Source organism: Balaenoptera ricei, chromosome 10 (assembly GCF_028023285.1).
Source record: "Balaenoptera ricei isolate mBalRic1 chromosome 10, mBalRic1.hap2, whole genome shotgun sequence".
In the NCBI taxonomy this organism is placed as follows: Eukaryota; Metazoa; Chordata; class Mammalia; order Artiodactyla; family Balaenopteridae; genus Balaenoptera; species Balaenoptera ricei.
Genome location: NC_082648.1, coordinates 53,957,573 through 53,976,385, shown reverse-complemented (window position 1 = coordinate 53,976,385; position 18,813 = coordinate 53,957,573). Strand labels below are relative to the sequence as shown.

The 18,813-nt window shown below is 42.8% G+C and overlaps 1 protein-coding gene across 1 annotated transcript in view; it reads right to left on the bottom strand.

Annotated features, from left to right (window-relative positions):
* Positions 1–15,704, bottom strand: part of RASSF3 (Ras association domain family member 3) — a 74,459-nt gene extending 58,755 nt beyond the window's left edge. Inside the window, exon 1 of the mRNA XM_059936409.1 lies at positions 15,023–15,704. Within this exon, the coding sequence (XP_059792392.1) occupies positions 15,023–15,133 (111 nt within the window). The 5' untranslated portion in view covers positions 15,134–15,704. The remainder of the gene's footprint in view (positions 1–15,022) is intronic.
* Between the last annotated feature and the right edge of the window lie 3,109 nt (positions 15,705–18,813).

The window sequence follows — 18,813 nt, the reverse complement described above, 5'->3', positions numbered from 1 at the left end:
TTTGTCACAGAACTGGACAGGTCCTTTGAGGAAGAAACTGAAGCCCAAAGCAGCTAGGTAACTCCCATAGTTACATCCGCTATTTAACAAAGAGCAGGCCTAGGAGGTTTCCACATCCCCAGCCCAGCATACTTTCCATTTCACCTAAATGTCTCACTTTCACATGATAGAGAATCTATTACCATTGTTTATCATTACTACTCTTGAAACCAAAAGAAATCTGTTTCACTATGTCACCCAACTTCTTTTTCTTGATTATAATTCTGATGCAAGTCTGATGAAGTCTGATCAGTTGGTCAATCAACAAATATCAACGGCCCCTCTCCGTGCCCTGTGCCAGGCACCACACTAACAGTGAAGATACAGTGGTGATCAGGACAGACGTGGTCTGCCCTCATGAAGCTTACAGACAGGATAATCTGGAAGGCTTAAAACTAATGAAATTTACTCGGGTTCCCTGATGCATCCAACAATGAACTAGAATGTCATCTTTTTCCAAAGCATCCGAGTGCTTCATAAACAGCACAATCCATTCATAAAGTAATTCAAACTTGCGGAGATATAACTGTTCAGGTCCCCAAACACAAATCACCAATTTGCAGATACAAACAGACATACCTGAATGAGATGGGGGAATAAATTCATTTTTCAACAACTATTTGTCAAGTGTCACCTCCAATACTGATAGGCTGAGAATTTATAATCAATTTATAAAAGACAAGATATACACTAAAAACAGGAGAAAATTTTATAGTAGTCTCTAAACACACCTGTGATGCTGTCATACTTACAATTATGCAACAATTTATAATCTAGCAATACCTTCCATACGCATTTTCTCATTTAATTCCTCTATGACAGTTTCTTTTAAAGATTACCAAACTGATACTCAAGGAAGTTAAGGAACCTGCTGCAGCTCTCAGAACTGATAAATGACAGATCCAAAAGCAAGAGTCTCCCAATTCTAGATCCCTAGATTTTTCTACTGAACCACACTGTCTCAGTATAAGCACCTACCAAATTGTTTTAAACTGATAATGCTAATATCAGTAGAAATAATATTAGTTAACATTAGTTTATTAAACATGTACTCACATGCCAGATACTGTTCCAAGTCTTTCATACGAATTGATGATATTATTTGTAAGAGTACATCAGCAATACTACAGCTCAGTCAAATTAGAGGTTTTTAAAGTGATTAAAATTCTTCACAACGGCATTCAGAATTAATCTAAAGCTGGTTTCGGACAACCAATTTATTGTAAGAAACACACAAGCAAAGGGAGGGGAGGCTGGGGGCAGAAAAGGAATAGCAAACCCCAGGAGGCTCACATGGCCCAAAGGAAGAGGTTTCCCACCAAGATTCCAACACTCGGACCACTTCCACAGAGCATAAGTGACCTCTGAAGAGTTAGCCAAACAGGTCACATGACTCACTGAGCTTCTTTCATGCCTGCATTCAAACTTTGCATAAGCGAGCTTGTTTCCAAACTGCGGATGCGTCCAGCAACCCTGAAACGCCTAAGCGAGGCACAGACACTCTGTGGGTGGGAAGCTAGCCACGCGTGTGGAACGGGTCTCCACGGTACCGCAGCATCTGCCCTGCAGCACGGTACAAAGCTCACATCAATTACCGCATTTGATCCGACCCTATGAAAGCCAGAAACAAGACAGCGACTAAGTCCCTCAACAATGAAGCACAAGGCGATTTAGACCTTCGGAAGGAAAAAAGGAAAGCCCCCAGGAAGAAGCGTAATTTGTCACCCGGTCAAGCCAGCAGCCTCGAGCAAAACTGCAGCTAAAATCCTGCAACTCAGAGGCAGATCAGACAGGGAGAACACAGGAAGCGGAAAAGAAAAAAGCTTTCGTACAGTGTGTTAACTTTTTCATAAAGGCTTGGGCAAAAGAACCCCACTTCCATATGCCTGCTTATTCTCTTTCCACTGGGGTGGCTTGCTTTAAAGGAGAAAAGAAGAAGGTGAAGACTTGGATAGGTGGCCTCAGGCTTGGTCAGGAGGAATCAGCCCTTTACCAGAAAACAAAGGCACCACGGTGATACAGAAGGGGGGAAAAAAAAGAAAAGAAAAAGAAAATTAAGCCTCCAGGAATGACTGAAGCGCCTTCCTGATCAATTACACTGAGATTCCCAATTCATTTTGGTCCGTAAAGTCAGAGACACAACCTAATTTCCTGCTGTCTTTCATTCTTTGGCTAGGTTATTAGGTTCACTTCAAATCTCTCAACCACTGTCAGTTCTCCATTCAACCCAGTACACTCAAAGTACATGATTATATATAGTAGAACCTTTTACAAATAATAATGGTTAACATTAATTACTGCTTATTATGTGCCAGGCCTGCTACTACTTCACAGATGAAGAAACTGAGGCTTAAAGAGGTGCAATGACTTGCCCAAGACAACACAGCTAGCAAATATTTAACTCAGGCTGCCTCACACGACTGCTTGCAATCAGTTAATCAAGAACACACCACCCGGGACCTTCCTGGTTGCGCAGTGGTTAAGAATCCACCTGCCAATGCAGGGGACACGGGTTCAAGCTCTGGTCCGGGAAGATCCCACATGCCGCGGAGCAACTAAGCCCGTGCGCCACAACTACTGAGCCTGTGCTCTAGACCCTGCGAGCCACAACTACTGAGCCCGTGTGCCACAACTACTGAAGCCTGCGCGCTCTAGGGCCCGTGCTCTGCAACAAGAGAAGCCACCACAGTGAGAAGCCTGCGCACTGCAATGAGTAGCCCCTGCTCGCCACAACTAGAGAAAGCCCGCGTGCAGCAACAAAGACCCAATGCAGCCAAAAATAAATTTTTTTTAAAAAAACGAACACACCGCCCTTTTAGCCTGTAACAAAATCCAGTTCCCCCCCTTTTTTTTATAGTAATAGCCTCACCTAAAAAGAACAAAATCCATTTTATTTTTTCTTCTTATAAAGATTGATTTTTTTTAATTGAAGTACAGTTGATGTACAATATATAAGTTACAGGTGTACAATACAGTGATTCACAATTTTTAAAGGTTATACTCCATTTATAGTTATTATAAAATAGTAGCTATATTCCCTATTTTGTACAATACACCCTTGTAGCTTATTTTATTCGTAATAGTTGTACCTCTTTACTCCCTACCCCTATTTTGCCCCTCCCCGCTAAGATCCATTTTAATGAAAACTGCACAGGAACTAGTGCAGTGAGAATGGATCTCAAGTTGATTTGCTGGTATTGGTGCTAGGTTTGCCTTTTTGAAAGGTACTCCTTCTTCTACAGGATCTACCTCCAAATACTCTCCACTGAATGGCAGGAATAATTATGCTTTGGGTACAGTTCACAGGACCAATTTCCTCTAGCCGAGACCCACGGTACAGCCGAGGATCCAACCGCGCACCTCAGCACAGCAGAACCACCACACTCATGCCAGCCAACTGCACTGCGTGCCCACCCCAGACCATTAGGAAAAGCAAGAAAGGAATTCCCAAACCTCAGACAGATCTGAAACGGCAGTACTTCCCCCCAAAGGAAAACAGGCAAGAAAAAGCAATCCACAAGCGTGTTTAAACAAACAGAAACAGGCCTTAAACATACAAAAGTAATATTGTTTCTTTAAGCCACCTACATAATATTTATATTTTCCCATAGCTGGGAAATCACTGACTACAGTCAAGCAACCCCTGAATTCACCTTTGCCGTGCCATTAAACCTGGACCTGCGTAAACCAATAAAACTTCTGCTTTGTTTCTCATCTCAAAGCTCCACTGAAATTAAGACTCCAAATAAACCAAATGAACCTTAATTCCCCTGGAAAGCTCCTTTAACTGTAAAAAATCATGGAATGTTAAACTTCATTTTAGTATTGGTATTTTTTTTCTCCTATGTAATGCACCTAGCTATGTTTTCTATTTTCATAAAACTGTTTTGGTTTTTGTTTCACTGTTTAAGAACTGTATCAGACACACAAATTTCTATGACCTAAATGGCAAAATACCAAAACAAAATATTCCTCAAAACAAGCATCTGTAGGAAATTTTCAGGGTAAATTTGAGTTGTCTAAGAATATGAGGATTAAGGAGGGTTCATAATCTATCTAAAGTCAGAAATAACTCTTCACATCCTTTTAAAAGATTCACTTAATTAAAATATTCTGAAAGAAGGAAAAAATTAAATGAGACCAAACTTGCGGTTAATCAGATTATAACACACTAAGCCACAATTTCAGACACAGGTGAACCTTAAAGCAGACTGTGGGGACAGATTCCATCTAATTGCAATTTCTCAACCACAAACAATAAGCTCACAGGTAAACAGTATAAAAATCCTCTTTTGTAGGTGGGATTTTTACTAGTTTGTCCTAAACTTTTTTTCAGTTCCCATTATATTTACAAGAGAGCTTAGATTCCTCAAAATTCTACCATAGTGGTTGGAAAACTGATGCTAAATTTATTGAAATTCAAAGATGAGCAGGCACTCCCAGTCACCCTTTTTCACGTGGTTAGCAAGAGACACATCATCCAGCTCCCCACCCTCAATATTCCACAGTGTATTCACAGGATGCTGATGCTGTCTTAGCAATGCCTTTCCTGTGGTGTAATTATAGGAGTTCAAAAAGTATTTTGCTCTGAGTTTCAGTGATGTCAGCCTGAAACACATTCTAAAGTATTTCCAAAGGCCAGAACATGCAACCACCCTTTGGTACAAACAAAGTCAAAAATAACCTTTAGTTCAGCTGACCACAAAAAAGGGGAAGCATCTACCCAGCTAAATAGGCATGAGACTCAAAGACCGGTGTTCTCAAGATTTCCACCTACCTGACATATGGTCAAAAGCCATGAACATTGCTCACACCAAGAGGAAGACCCACTCAGAAGTACAAAAAAAATTAAATTCACCGTTGTTTTTTGGTTTTTGGGTTTTTTTGGCCGCACTGCGCAGCATGTGGGATCTTTAGTTCCCCAACCAGTGACTGAACACCCTGCAGTGATGCAGTGGAAGCATGAATCTTAACCACTGGGCTGTCAAGGAAGTCCCTAAATTCACTGTTAATTAAAGGAATGCAGTAACAATGAGGTGTCTTTACGAAGTTTTTCCTCTTTCTTAATGACTACATCCAGTGGAGCTGAGGGTGCAGTGAAACCAGATAAAAATACAGTCTTAAATTGACAACAAATAACTAGAGCCATAAAATGGTTACACCCTCATGCTCAGTAAATTCTATTCTGTACATCTACCCTAAAAGAAAACAATCCAGGACTTCCCTGGTGGTGCAGTGGTTAAGAATCCCCCTGCCAGTGCAGGGGATACGGGTTCAATCCCTGGTCTGGGAAGATCCCACATGCCGTGGAACAACTAAGTCCATGCACCACAACTACTGAGCCTGCGCTCTAGGGCCCACGAGCCACAACTACTGAGACCGTGGGCCGCAACTACTGAAGCCCACGCACCTAGAGCCCGTGCTCCACAAGAGAAGCCACTGCGATGAGAAGCCCGCACACCACTACGAAGAGTAGCCCCCGCTCGCTGCAACTAGAGAAAGCATGCGCGCAGCAATGAAGACCCAACACAGCCAAAAAAAATTAAAAATAAATAAAAATTTTACTAAAAATAGAAAAAAATCCATAAATGGTAAAGGTTTCTTGCTCTTGTTCACTACAGTGTTATTAGCAAAATTAGAAACATCCATGTTTTCCCTTATTTCAGGAATAACAGGCTACTCAGTAAAATACAATGTAGACATCAAAATGATAGCTGAAATCACGCAGCAATATCTCATAATTCTAAGTTTAAATAGCAGGATTCAAATCTATTAGTATAATTTTCCTCAAAAAATTAAAAATAGAATTATCATATGATTCAGCAATGTCACTTCTGGGTATATACCTGAAATAATTGAAACCAGGGTCTCTAAGAGATATCTGTACACTCATGTTCACAACAGCGATATTCACAATAGCCAGAAGGTGGAAGCAGCCCAAATGTCCATCGACTGATTAATGGATAAACAAAATGAGGTACATATATATATAAAATGGAACATGATTCAGACTTGAAGGAAATTCTGACACATGGATGAACCTTAAGGACCTTATGCTAAGTGAAACAAGCCAGTCACAAAAAGACAAATACTGTATGATACCACTGATGAGAGACACAGAGAAACAAAAAGTAGAATGCTGGTTGCCAGGAGCTGGCCAGGAGGAGAAAAGGGGAATTGTAGTTTAATGAGGACAGAGTTTCAGTTTCCAAGATGAAAAAGTTCTGGCAACTGGATACACAGCAATGTAAATGTGCTTAACACTACTGAACACTTAAAAATGGTTTAGATGGCAAATTTTGTTACCTGTACTAAACCACAATTTTTATTTTTATTTTCTTGTCCATGCCACCGCAGCTTGTGGGATCTTAGTTCCCTGACCAGGGATCGAACCTGGGCCCTCCACAGTAAAAGCGCAGAGTCCTGACCACTGGACGGCCAGGGAGTTCCCAAACCATAATTTAAAAAAATGATAGTACAGTATGATTATATACGTGCAAAACAGAAAAATGAAAAAATCTAGAAAACAATTGTACAAAATAATATTTATATATAAATAATATCTGTGATGTGCTTTTTATAGCACTGTTAACAAAATTTAAGGGGTTCCCCTGGTGGCGCAGTGGTTAAGAATCGCCTGCCAATGCAGGGGACACGGGTTCGAGCCCTGGTCCAGGAAGATCCCACATGCTGCGGAGCAACTAAGCCCGTGCGCCACAACTACTGAGCCCGCGCTCTGGAGCCCTCGAGCCACAACTACTAAAGCCCGCGCCTAGAGCCCGTGCTCCGCAACAAGAGAAGCCACCGCAATGAGAAGACCGCACCCCACAACAAAGAGTAGCCCCTGCTCGCCGCAACTAAAGAAAGCCGCGCACAGCAAGGAAGTACCAAAGCAGCCAAAAATTAATTAATTAATTAACAAAAAATAAAATAAAATTTAAGAACATATTGCTCTAGCTATTCATAAAATCTTAAAATCTTTCCAGTACAAATGACATGCATATGAGAAATTACTCATTTTTTCAGCATATACAAAACAAACATGGAGCCAAATTTTGAACTCAGATCTTGCTCTTTACCATGGATAAGAGTTGATCTAACTAAACCGCATGAGAGCAGGTTTCAGTCTGGTTTGTTCACTGAATCCCTAGCACAGTCTAGGCCATTGTGAATATTCAATAAACACTTGGGAAATGAATTTAGGAAACTCCTTTCACAATCCACACACACACACACACACACACTCTCTCTCTCTCTCTCTCTCTCTCTCTCTCTCTCTGCCCAACCTGCATTAATTTCATGAAAACACTTTGCTGCTTACATTCTAAATCTTTTAAATCCAAGATCTTCTAAATCTATTCTTCTGGTCTCCAATTCCCCAACTCATCCTTTTTCCTTCTCTTATTATCTCACTTTGTTTAGTATCTGGCAAAAGAACTGAGTGCTGCAATATATAATTGGTAAATTATCTTAGCTGATGGAATCATGTAGCAGCAGTGAGCAATTAGTCTATAAAATGCAGATTACTCTGGCTGTTTTAATACTCTATGAAAGAATGAGCCCTCTCCTCTGTACACTGAAGGCACAGTTGCAGCTAGAATGCCATTAGGATGGTTTTATCCTATCAGCTCACAAGCGAAAAAAAGGGAAGTCCCCCCACACGAAAAGTTTCACAATCTCAAAATGCTTATATGTGTGACCCAAGCTAGGCTGAGAAGAAACTATACCAAACAGCAAACAGCAAGTTCCTCTTCACAAAGAAAAATCTTCCCAGTGGGCCTGGCTGGTACCACATCCATTCATCTGCAGCCATCTAAAAGACGGAGATTCATACCCCTGGCAAGAGTTAGCGCAAACAGCATTGTCCAACAGAGATATAACGCAAGCCACTAACTTGAAATTTTCCAATAGCCATGGTAAAAAATAAACAGGTAAAAATTAATTTTATTTGACTCAATATATCCCAAGTATTATTTCAACATGTAACCAATATTAAAAAATTATTCTGGTATATTTTATATTCTCTTTCCTTTGTCTTGGAAATCCAGTATGTATTTCAGACTCACAGCCTCTCTCAAATCAGGCGAGCCACATTTCAAGTGCTCAACAGCCATATGTAGCTAATAACTACCCTATGTGGGCAGCGCAGTTTTAGAACGATGGCCACTTCTATTTTGTGACATTTTTACATTTATTTCACATTTTAATCTTTTTTATGGGCTCTGACATCTCTTTCCTAGTGTGTATCTGGGCCCTCTCCATTAAAAATATGTATATAGCAAGTAAACAAAAACCATTTCACCTAGCCACTGAGAGGCAAACCAGAACTAACTATAGGATGATTATGTTTCTGCTGGAACACAATCATCTACAAGTTTAGGACAGATGTCAGCAGAGAAATGTGGCTTGTTTTACAGGGGTACACATCTCAGCCAACGTTTCCATCTAAATAGATGTAATAGCTTTACCAGACTTTGCACAATAGGGGTGGTTCCTGAAAAACTGTAAACAGTTAAAAGGTCCCTTTTACTAAAGGAGCTAGCTCTTTAAAGAAAAATGAGAGATGCTTTAATTTGTGTATTTGATAAGCTTTTTAAAAATTACTAAATGAGGCTAGGGACATTATTTTTTCACTGCTCTGTCCCCAGAGCCAGATTTGGGGGTGGGGGGGGAGATGCAGATCCTCCTTACACGTCACCTTCTCAGAGAAGTCTTCCTGAATCAGCAATCCAAGTACACACCCCTCCCCTCAGCCTTCTACTCTTTCCATTCATAGCAAAAATAAACTGTTTGCAAAACTAAACTCAACTGTTGCATGAATGAATGAATGGTTTTCTTAAAATAAGGGAAAAAACAGAGTTATATCTAAACTAGAAGTAACAGATATACCAATATCATCCTTTTTTAAATGGCTAAGATACTGTGGAGGCTTATGGTCTAGTTGGGAGTGGGGGGGGGGGGGGGGACTGTGTACATTTGTGTATAAAGGAAAACTCACAGTACCAAGTACTGGGACTTCCAACCAAAATGATGAGTAGGCTTCCATTCATTCAATCGCCTACTAACTGCCGGGTATTTATTTTAGACCCTGGGTAAACGTGCTAGTCTCTGTCCTAAACAAAATATAATAACAAATTATAATTTTTGCTATGAAGGGAAAGAGCAGAGGACTTTAAGAGGGAAGGGTGCCTCCTTCGGATTGGTGGTTCAGGAAGACTTCTCTGGGAAGGTGACATGTAAGCTGACAAGGGAAGAGGAACTAAGGGAAGCAATTCCAGGCCCAGGTTCTGTGATGGGGAATAACTTGGATACTGAAGGCAACTGAAGAAGGCTTAATAAGACTAGGGTCCTGGGACTTCCCTGGTGGCACAGTGGTTAAGAATCCACATGCCAATGCAGGGGACACGGGTTTGAGCCCTGGTCCGGAAGGATCCCACATGCCGTGGAGCAACAAATCCCATGTGCCACAACTACTGAAGCCCGTGCGCCTAGAGCCCGTGCTCCTCAACAAGAGAAGCCACTTCAATGAGAAGCCCGTGCACCGCAACGAAGAGTAGCCTCTGCTCGCCACTAGAGAAAGCCCACATGCAGTAAAGAAGACCCAACACAGCCAAAAATAAAATAAAAAAAAAAAAAAAAAAAAAGACTAGGGTCCTAGTTACAGGCTGTTATTTAAAAGTTGCTGCATCAGAGAGCGAACAATAAGCTGAGCCTTGTTATATAACATATATAATATAGGCAATACTTGCTGAGCCAGAATAAAACCTCCTACGAGGCAACATATGTATCAGCTCTTCAATGAGACAAGGATGCAAACGGGCCAAGTTAGCCAAGATGTACCTTTGCAAGCATATATCTTATCATATCTAATGTTGTCTTTCACCATCCCTTCCAAAGAGGGGTCTGGCTAGCTAATGACCCTGGGACAAATGGGAAGCGAAAAACAAGCCTCGAACTGGGGCTTTTATCAAAAGGCAGATATTTATGTGGGAAGCTGGGAGTAAGCAAGAACTGATGTTCCGGGCTAGAAGCTGGTTATCAGGCCACACTAGAAAGCATTCGGTCAGCCTCATTTTTTTGTCCCAGAAGATGAATGTTTACAGTATGACATGCACTGACTGCCAAAGGAAGTCTAAAAAGAATAACCACATTATTGGATATTTTTAGCTTTTCTTTTCGTAAATGTTTTGTGTCACTGCTTTCCAAATTAATTCCAAATCTTGCAAGTTAGCCAGAAGAAGAAATGAGGTAGAGAGAGTGTATTGTTCATGTATGCGGGTATATAAGATTGGTGACTAACTTCCTTTTGCAATTCAGTTAAAGGAATGTGCCTCTGTGAGTCCTGCTCACACAAACACAAAATTCCAATGGATTAATACTGTGCAAGAACAGAATATATCGGACACGGCAACGAAACGTGCACACGACTGTGCACCCGGCAAAACTGACTGCTGGGAATGTTTATATTCAGTAATATAGAGATTCAATGTTAGTATAAAAAGTTTAACCGAAATACCTTTAATGTTATAAACCATGGTTCTTTGCATCCCCACCTCCCGCAGTCTATCACCAAAACTTCCAATGGAAACACTGAATAAAACAGTGCAACTCATTACTGTTGATTCTAGCAATAAGACACAGAACCAGAAAACCACAAAACTATTTAAATTATAATAAGGAAAAAAACCCAGAGGCCTGTTATGAGGCCTGTTATGTGGAGTCTCACAGGCTTGCCTTATTAAACCATTAAACCATTCTTCAGTTTAACGTTTTTAAAAGCGTGGATGGTTCAGAAGACAATTTCAAGTTCTTCAAGACTTCTTGACTATTCTACTTCTAAAGCGAATATAGTATCATGTCTTATTCCTATTATCTACACAAGGCTCAAGCCTTAGCTTACAGTAAAAGCAGAATAAGACATGCTGACAGATTATATTAATAATTTTAGTCCATTTCTTATTTATTTATTTTATTTATTTATGGCTGCGTTGGGTCTTCGTTGCTCTGGGCGGACTTTCTCTAGTTGCAGAGAGCGGGGGCTACTCTCTCATTGCTGTGCGCGGGCTTCTCATTGCGGTGGCTTCTCTAGCTGCAGAGCACGGGCTCTAGGTGCGCAGGCTTCAGTAGTTGTGGCGTGCAGGCTTCAGTAGTTGTGGCACGCAGGCTCAGTAGTTGTGGTTCACAGACTCTAGAGCGCAGGCTCAGTAGTTGTGGCACAAGGGCTTAGCTGCCCCGTGGCATGTGGGATCTTCCTGGACCAGGGCTCGAACCAGTGTCCCCTGCACTGGCAGGCGGATTCTTAACCACTGTGCCACCAGGGAAGTCCAACAATTTTAGTCCATTTCTACTCTTGGAAGCCTGAATGTGTAGAAAAGGAAAATTATGGTAACAGACTGTTGACATTCTTGGTTCTGCATGAAACAAAACGGTGAATTCAAAAGTATGAATTATGAACACTGTAATGAAGATATATGAATGACACCTATCAGGTGTCAAAATTTTAAGAAACTCCTAAATTACAGATGTCCATTTTGCAAAAGGAAAATGGAATATTAAAATTATTTTGGGGACTTCCCTGGCGGTCCAGTGGTTAAGACTCAGCACTTCCACTGCAGGGGGTGCAGGTTCGATCCCTGGTCAGGGAACCAAGATCTCGCATGCCGCATGGTGCGGCCAAAAATAAAAAAACAAACTAACAAAAATTATTTTTATAGCCGAGAAGCAGCAAAAAGGAGACCAGAATTTGAGTCAGGAAAACGAGTTCTGCCTTTCCCCCACCTAAATGGAGGTCTTTGGTGAACCACTTAACAAGGCCTAACCTTTCATTAGGTTAATGCTCAGAGGATTCTTGGAAGAATCATGAGACAGGGTACATTGAAAACCCATAAAGAGCCAACAATTATCAAACCAGGAAAGAATTCATTCATTTCAACTAATATTCACTGATGGAGGCCCTGGGGATACAGCAGTAAGCATGACATTCAAACTACCACCAAAAGGGCACACATGTTCATCCCCTCTATATTTTTCAGACCGGTTTTTAAGCCTTTTCCTTTTTTTTTTTTTTTTTTCTTTCTTAAAGAGGGCACCAATATAAAATAAGAAAGAAAATAACATTTTTGTTATTCTTGGAGAAAGAAAGAAGTTGGGCTATGTTCCTTTGCCTGGCAAGAGAAGAAAGAAATTTCTCAACCTCCTTCCCCCTTTCTCCCCATCCTGCTTTTACCACAAACAATTTGCTTTCCCTGGATATTTTCAAGAGTTCTAGAAACCATATTTTCCTGGCTTTTCCACCAGGTGGTATAGCACCAAAAAACTCACTATTATCAATAATAGATCCTTCTGACAACATTTCTCTTTCCACCTCTCTGAAGAAAAGATAAACTTCACTTCTACACTATATGTCAGAAGTGCCTACCTAATTCTTACAATCACCAGCGTAAAAAATGAAAAAAGGCTTATCTAACCTTCGGTAAAAGAAATATTCTGTATTAAGAGTGCCTTGCTTTAAATTTATGATGTTTTACTTCCTTAACTCACAAATCTTATCAGGAATTTAACAGATTCACTCTTTAAATAAACCCAAATGCCCACAAAAATTCAATTAGAACACCTTCTGTAACTGGCAAATAAGTCCTCTAACTCAGCACCCTGTATGTGTTATGTTAGAAGGGGAAATACACAGGCAATAAAGTTTCAGAATATACTTTGAAGCTCTTTAAGCAAAGGTCTAGGTCTTACTGTCCTGATTTTCAGCACAATCTTCGAAATACATATTGATGTCAGACCAATTCTAAACGCTAAATAAGTAACATTAAATGAGTATAATATATAGATACTAGATGAATATTACATAAGTTAATGAGTATAACATAGAAACACTGTGTGTGTATAAACCCAGAAAAAAATATTTTTACTTTTAAAGTACTAAAGCATTTTCATACAAGTTCAACATGGATACTTTGGTCCTTGTCAAGGAGCATCTCACACCTGGAGAATTCAAGACCAGCTAGTTTTTTGGAGATACTAGTCACCTCCAGAATAGACTTCAAACTACCACAACCATCTCTGACAATCTCTATTCCAAGTGTCAAATGGTGACAGCAAGAAAGTAGAGAAAGGAAAGAAAGGGGAAGTCAAGAAAGAAAGAGAAAAGCAAAGTGAAAAAAGCACAAGGAAATGCAATCCTTCTACGAATGACTGGAGGGTGGGTATTTCTGACTTCGAAACCTCACAGCAAATTCATGTCCTTAAAATACACTCCACTAAAAATAAGATTTCACTTGCTATGGGCTGAATGTTTTGCCCCACCCCTGCCCAGTTCACATGATGATGCCCTAATGTGACAGGATTTGGGATGCAGGGCCTTTGGGAGGTAACCAGGTCTTGAGGGTGCCCCCCACACAATGGGGTGAGTGTCCTCTTAAGCGGGAAAGAGGCAGCCCTTTCTCCGGGTGAGGACACTGCCAGAAGTCGGCTGTCTGCAAGCCAGGAAGGGGCCCTCATCAGAACTCGACATGTTGGCACCCAGATCTCAGACTTCTAGCCTCTAGAACTGTCAGAAACACATACTTGTTGAAGTCACCTAGCTTGCGGCATTCGTTACAGCAGCCTCAGGTTAAAGTGACTGGTAAATAGTATGGCCTTAAGGTTTAGAAACAATAAAGAACGGAGACCTACTGAACCAGAACTTCACTTGGGCTACCTGCTACTGAATAAGGGTACCCGACTTCACTCTTGCCCTTCCCTCTCCCCTCTCCCCCCTACTTCTGGTTTGGAAGTTGAGAGGTTCAAAAAACTTCCGAATCGTAACAAGAAATTTGACCTCATAAAGTGGTTAAATAAACTTAAAAAGTCTGGCAAGGAAACCCTGACACATTACTCCGTCCTCACCCCTCCCAGAAGGCATCACCCGGCCTGAACGATTTTCCTTGCTTCTAGTCTCCAGAACTAATAAGTCTGATGGCGATGTCTGGAGCGCGCCTACTGTTTTTTAAGAGCAACCAATTTGTGCCGGTCCAGCCTTCTCTCATCTGATAACGAGCACGTCTGGGTTGGCAGGGCTTCCTTGGTGTGGCTCCCAGGGCCAGGAGGCCGCGGGGTTCAAGCGCCCGACTTCGAAGTCTGCCCAAGTGTCCTGTTTCGGGGTAACCTCCCTGAAAGACACTGTCACGGTCGGTGAAACCGGCCCAAGTACTCTTCCCATCTTCTCCCAAATCATGCTTCCCACGGCACGCTTCCTCCAAAAAAGGAAGAAACCGGCCGAAGGCTCAGCTCTCGCCGGCCGATCCTACCTAGCACCGGAACTTGTTTGCAAAACATTCGAGGCACCTATACAATTGACTTTACTGGAAACGCACAACCTTGACTCCCGCTACCAAGATTTAATGAACGCCGCTCTGGTCAGGCCAGGCGTTCCTCTCAGCGCTCCCCCACCGATCCCGCCACGAGAGGCGCCTGGACCGGGAAGGTAGGGGAGGCCAGGTCCCCACGTCCACTCCTGGCTGTTACACGGCCCCCAAGCCACTCCAGGGGCCACAGGCCAGGGAACGGACTAATAGTGGGGGCCGGCGTGAGGCCCGCGAGGGGGCGAAGGACGTCCCCAGGCGCAGGGGAAAAGCGGGGAGTGGCCGGCGGGCACCTCCTGGCTCTCAGAACTGCCCCCCAGCCGCCGGCCGCCGGAGGCAGAGCAACAGAGGCCATCTGGCGCGGCAGGCGGGAGCGGGACCTCCGCCTCCCCGCCCTCCCTCCGGCTTCCCTCCCCAGGGCGCCCCGCGCACGCCCGCACGCACAAGCTCAAGGCACTACCCCGGCATCCGGAAAGACAGAAACCCCTTCTCGGAGGCCTCCTCCTCCTCCTCCTTCCTCACGAGCATCCCCCGCGCGCCCCGCGGAGACCCGTAGACTTGGGGGTCCCGCCGCGCCGGGACTCCCCAGGAGCGACCGAGCGCCGGCTACAGCGCCTACCGGGCACGCCACTCACTTGCTGGCCGGCGCGGGGCTTGCCCTGGGGCGCTCTCCTGAAGAAGGAGGTCCTGGCGGTGAAGAAGAAGTCCTCGGCGTCCTCCTCCAGGCTGCTGTAGCCGCTGCTCATGCTGCTGGTCCCGTCGCGCGCGGGCCGCCTCCCCGGGGAGCTGGCGGCCAGGCAGGGGGTGCCGCGCCCGCCCGCCCCGCGAGGTTCCCGGCGCGCGGCCCCGAGCCGCCGGCGGGCCGTCCTGCTGCAGCTGCGCCCGCCGCTCAATTCGGCCGTCCGGGCCCCTCCTGCCGCCTCCCGGCTTCCCGGCCCGATTCTGGGCGCGGCTGGGGCCCTGAAGCTCCCTGCGACCCCGCCCCTGGGGCCCCGCCCCGAAAGGCCCGGGACGCTCCCCGCGCGGCCGCAGGTGGGGGCGGCGCAGCCGGCTTGTTCCAGGCGTGCTGCTTTTCCCTAGCAGTATATAGGGAACCCCGGGAGCCCCGCCACGATGGCTGCGTCTGTGCTCCCGGTCGCTTCCCCAGCCTCCCGGATCCTGCCAATTCCTCTGAGATCAGTCCACCCGCCCCACGCCCGGCTAGCTCGGGTTTGGGGGAGGGCCCAAGCAGAGCAGGGAAATTTCTCCGCTGTCCCCGCACTGCTCGCCCCCTCCCGGGGTCCAGCTGGTGGCAGTGGAGATTGCCCGGCCGAGGGACAACCCCCCACCCCCGCAAGACCCTCAGGCGTCCTGCAGCCGTTTCGCCCCGTCCTGAACTCCGGCAACTCGGCCCTCCAGGAGGGTTAAAAGTTAGCTGAGACGAATGGGGAGGTAACGACTGGGTTGAGTTTATTCAAATGAAAACATCCTTTCCGGAAATTCAGTTGAGCTTCGGTCTTTCCCTCTCGCCTTTCTTTCTAGTGAGGGCTCATTCCCAGATAAGGACCGCCAAGGTCATTATGATCTTTGAGGCCACTTGGTGCGAAGGGGGGGTGAAGTAGTTCTGCAGTTCGAGTACTTATTAATTAAACGTGCTTTTTAAATGTCCCCTTCCACAATCCGCTTTAAACCTACAAGGCATGATTTCAGCGTTGGGGTGAAGGGTTCAGGGAACTCCATTCACCCTCCTCAAAAAAAAAAAAAAAAAAAATCCCTATTTTCTGAATCCTGTCAGCTAATCCTCTTTTAAAATGCAAATTTTTCCTCCAAGCCACCTGTGGATGTTAGTCATTTACACCTTGGTGTTATTGAATTGATTTAAATCATACTAATTTCCTTGCAGAGATACTGACCGAAAGGCTGTTTTGAAGTTTCAGCCCTGCTATATAGTAAGCCGGCTTTAGGAGAGGTTTCTTAGGAGGGGAAGAGACGGGTTAGAAAACAAATTTTTCAGCCATTATAGCTAAACTTTCTTGCATTATCTCCTTTAGTCCTCAAAACAACTCTATAAGGTAGTTAGGACTATTTTATGCTCATTTTACACCTAGAGCAGCTGAGGCTTAAAGAAAGGAAGGGAGCTGTAAGGTGGCAGGGCTGGGATCATTCTGATCTGAAGAGCTTCAGATACCCTTCTAGGTCCTCTGCTTGGTCCGTGTCAGCCATGGTCGCTTGTGGACTAGCTGGGAGGGAGAGCTGGCCCAGAGATGACAAGAAGGAGAGAATTGGCTCTTGAGTCATCCTATTTCAGGCAGAAAGAAGGCTTGCATACCTGCTCTATCTTCCTTCAGGCTTACTCACATCCAGTTTGCAAAGTTGTCTATTAACCCAAGGGATTCACAGCAACCCCAGGAGGCAGGCCTTGGAGTTACAGCCCATTTTAAAGATCCTGCAACATTAACGCCTTCCCAGCCACACAGCTACTGAATAATTAGAAACCAGGAATTCTAATTCTATATTGTTTCGCCCAGTCTAAGCTGATCCCTATGTATGCCATACACATAACCTAATGTAAGGGAATGAGATGATATACTTACTTTATAATAGATTTTTGTCACTTGGTTTCCATTATTTCATTAACATAATCCTCATTAAATACTCCAATTTAAGAGTCATGTATATGTTAAAGAATTTAAATAACTTGTTTTATTGTGAGTGGAAAGAAGGAAATAACCCCACACAGAACAAATTATTTTACGCAGTTTCTGAATGCTGTGAAGAAACATATTAAAAGAAGAAATACATTAAAGTGCTTTGTGATCCACCATACCATAAATAGGATTTTTTCCTGGTATTGTTTTTAAGTTCCAAAGGACAGAATTAATTTTTATACCTGTCAGCACACCATTAGAATCAGGTGTAACAAAAAGGCATAATTGAATAATTAAGTAGAAGCACTGCTTTTAAACAACAAAAAGCAATAAATAAAGGAAGGAAGAATTGGCATTCTGTTTCCTAAATCAGCATAGTAATCATATATCTATATTTTTCTGATAGTATTTTTTTTTAAACACTTGGGCAAACTTTAGTACCTTTTTTTTTTTTTCGGCCACACCACGTGTCTTGTGGGGTCTTAGTTCCCTGACCAGGGATTGAATCTGGTCCCTAGGCAGTGAGAGCGTGGAGTCCTAACCACTGGACGGCCAAGCAGTTCCCCTGGTAGTATTCTTGATAAAAAAATATTATGAATTTAAAATTTGGTTCATGAAATTAGTATTTGTCTGTAAAATTTGTCTGTAAAAATTCAAAATGTCACATTAAGCATTTTTAACGTTTAAAATTCAGGGAAGGGGATGGAATAACTAAAATGTGTGCAACCAAGTTCAGGTGAATGGACTTACTGTCAAATACACAGGAGAATTTGTAAGAATTTGTAAGAAGAGGCTTTAGTAACAGTTTTAACCCTTTTTGCTCACCAAATAAACCACCCAGGAGAAAAATAATCCTATAAATGTGATTATAAATCACGAAGTTTAAATCAGATTCCTTAAGTACTATATATCCACAAATAGTAGAAACTCAAATATCAATATAATAAATGTAGAAAAAAAATTTAGACACAGCTCACCCTTTGACTAAATATATTTAGAGGTAAAATTTTTCTTTTGTCAACTTGTCCTAATAAAACACAAGATCACAGAGGAAAAGACTTCTAGGTTTGACTATGTAAAATTTTTAATATTTTAACACACATAATGACAAAAGACAGGGAAAAACTGGGGGAAATATTTTGTGCATAACTGTATCCTTAAAATACAAAGAGCTCATATAAATCAATTAGAATTTCGACACCTAATGAAAAAATAAGCAAGGGACATGACAATCAGTTTATAAAAGGAAAAATAGGGACTTCCCTGGTGGTGCAGTGGTTGAGACTCTGTGCTCCCAATGCAGGGGGACCGGGTTTGATCCCTGGTGGGGGAATTAGATCCCACATGCATGCCACAACTAAGAGTTTGCATGCCACAGCTAAGGGGCCTGCCTGCTGCAACTAAGACCCAGTGCAACCAAATAAATAAATATTTTTTAAAGTAAATAAAAACTATTAAAAAAAGGAGAAATAGAAATACCTTATCAGTCACTTATAAATTAAAACATTCATTCAGTCAACAAATATTTATTGAGCACATGCTATCTGCCAAACACTAATTTCAGCACAGGATATATCACTGGACAAAAGAGACAAAAATCTTTGTTTTAGGAGAGCATGTATTTTAGTGAAGGTTAGAGGGAGCTAGGCAAAATGAATAAGGAAAGTATATGTTAGAAGGTAATAAGTACTCTCACATAAAAATTATGGAAGAAAGATGAAGAATGTTTTAAATAGACTGGTTATTGACACTCTCGCCAAAAAGGTCACTTTTCAGCAAAGATGTAGGAGGTAAGGGAG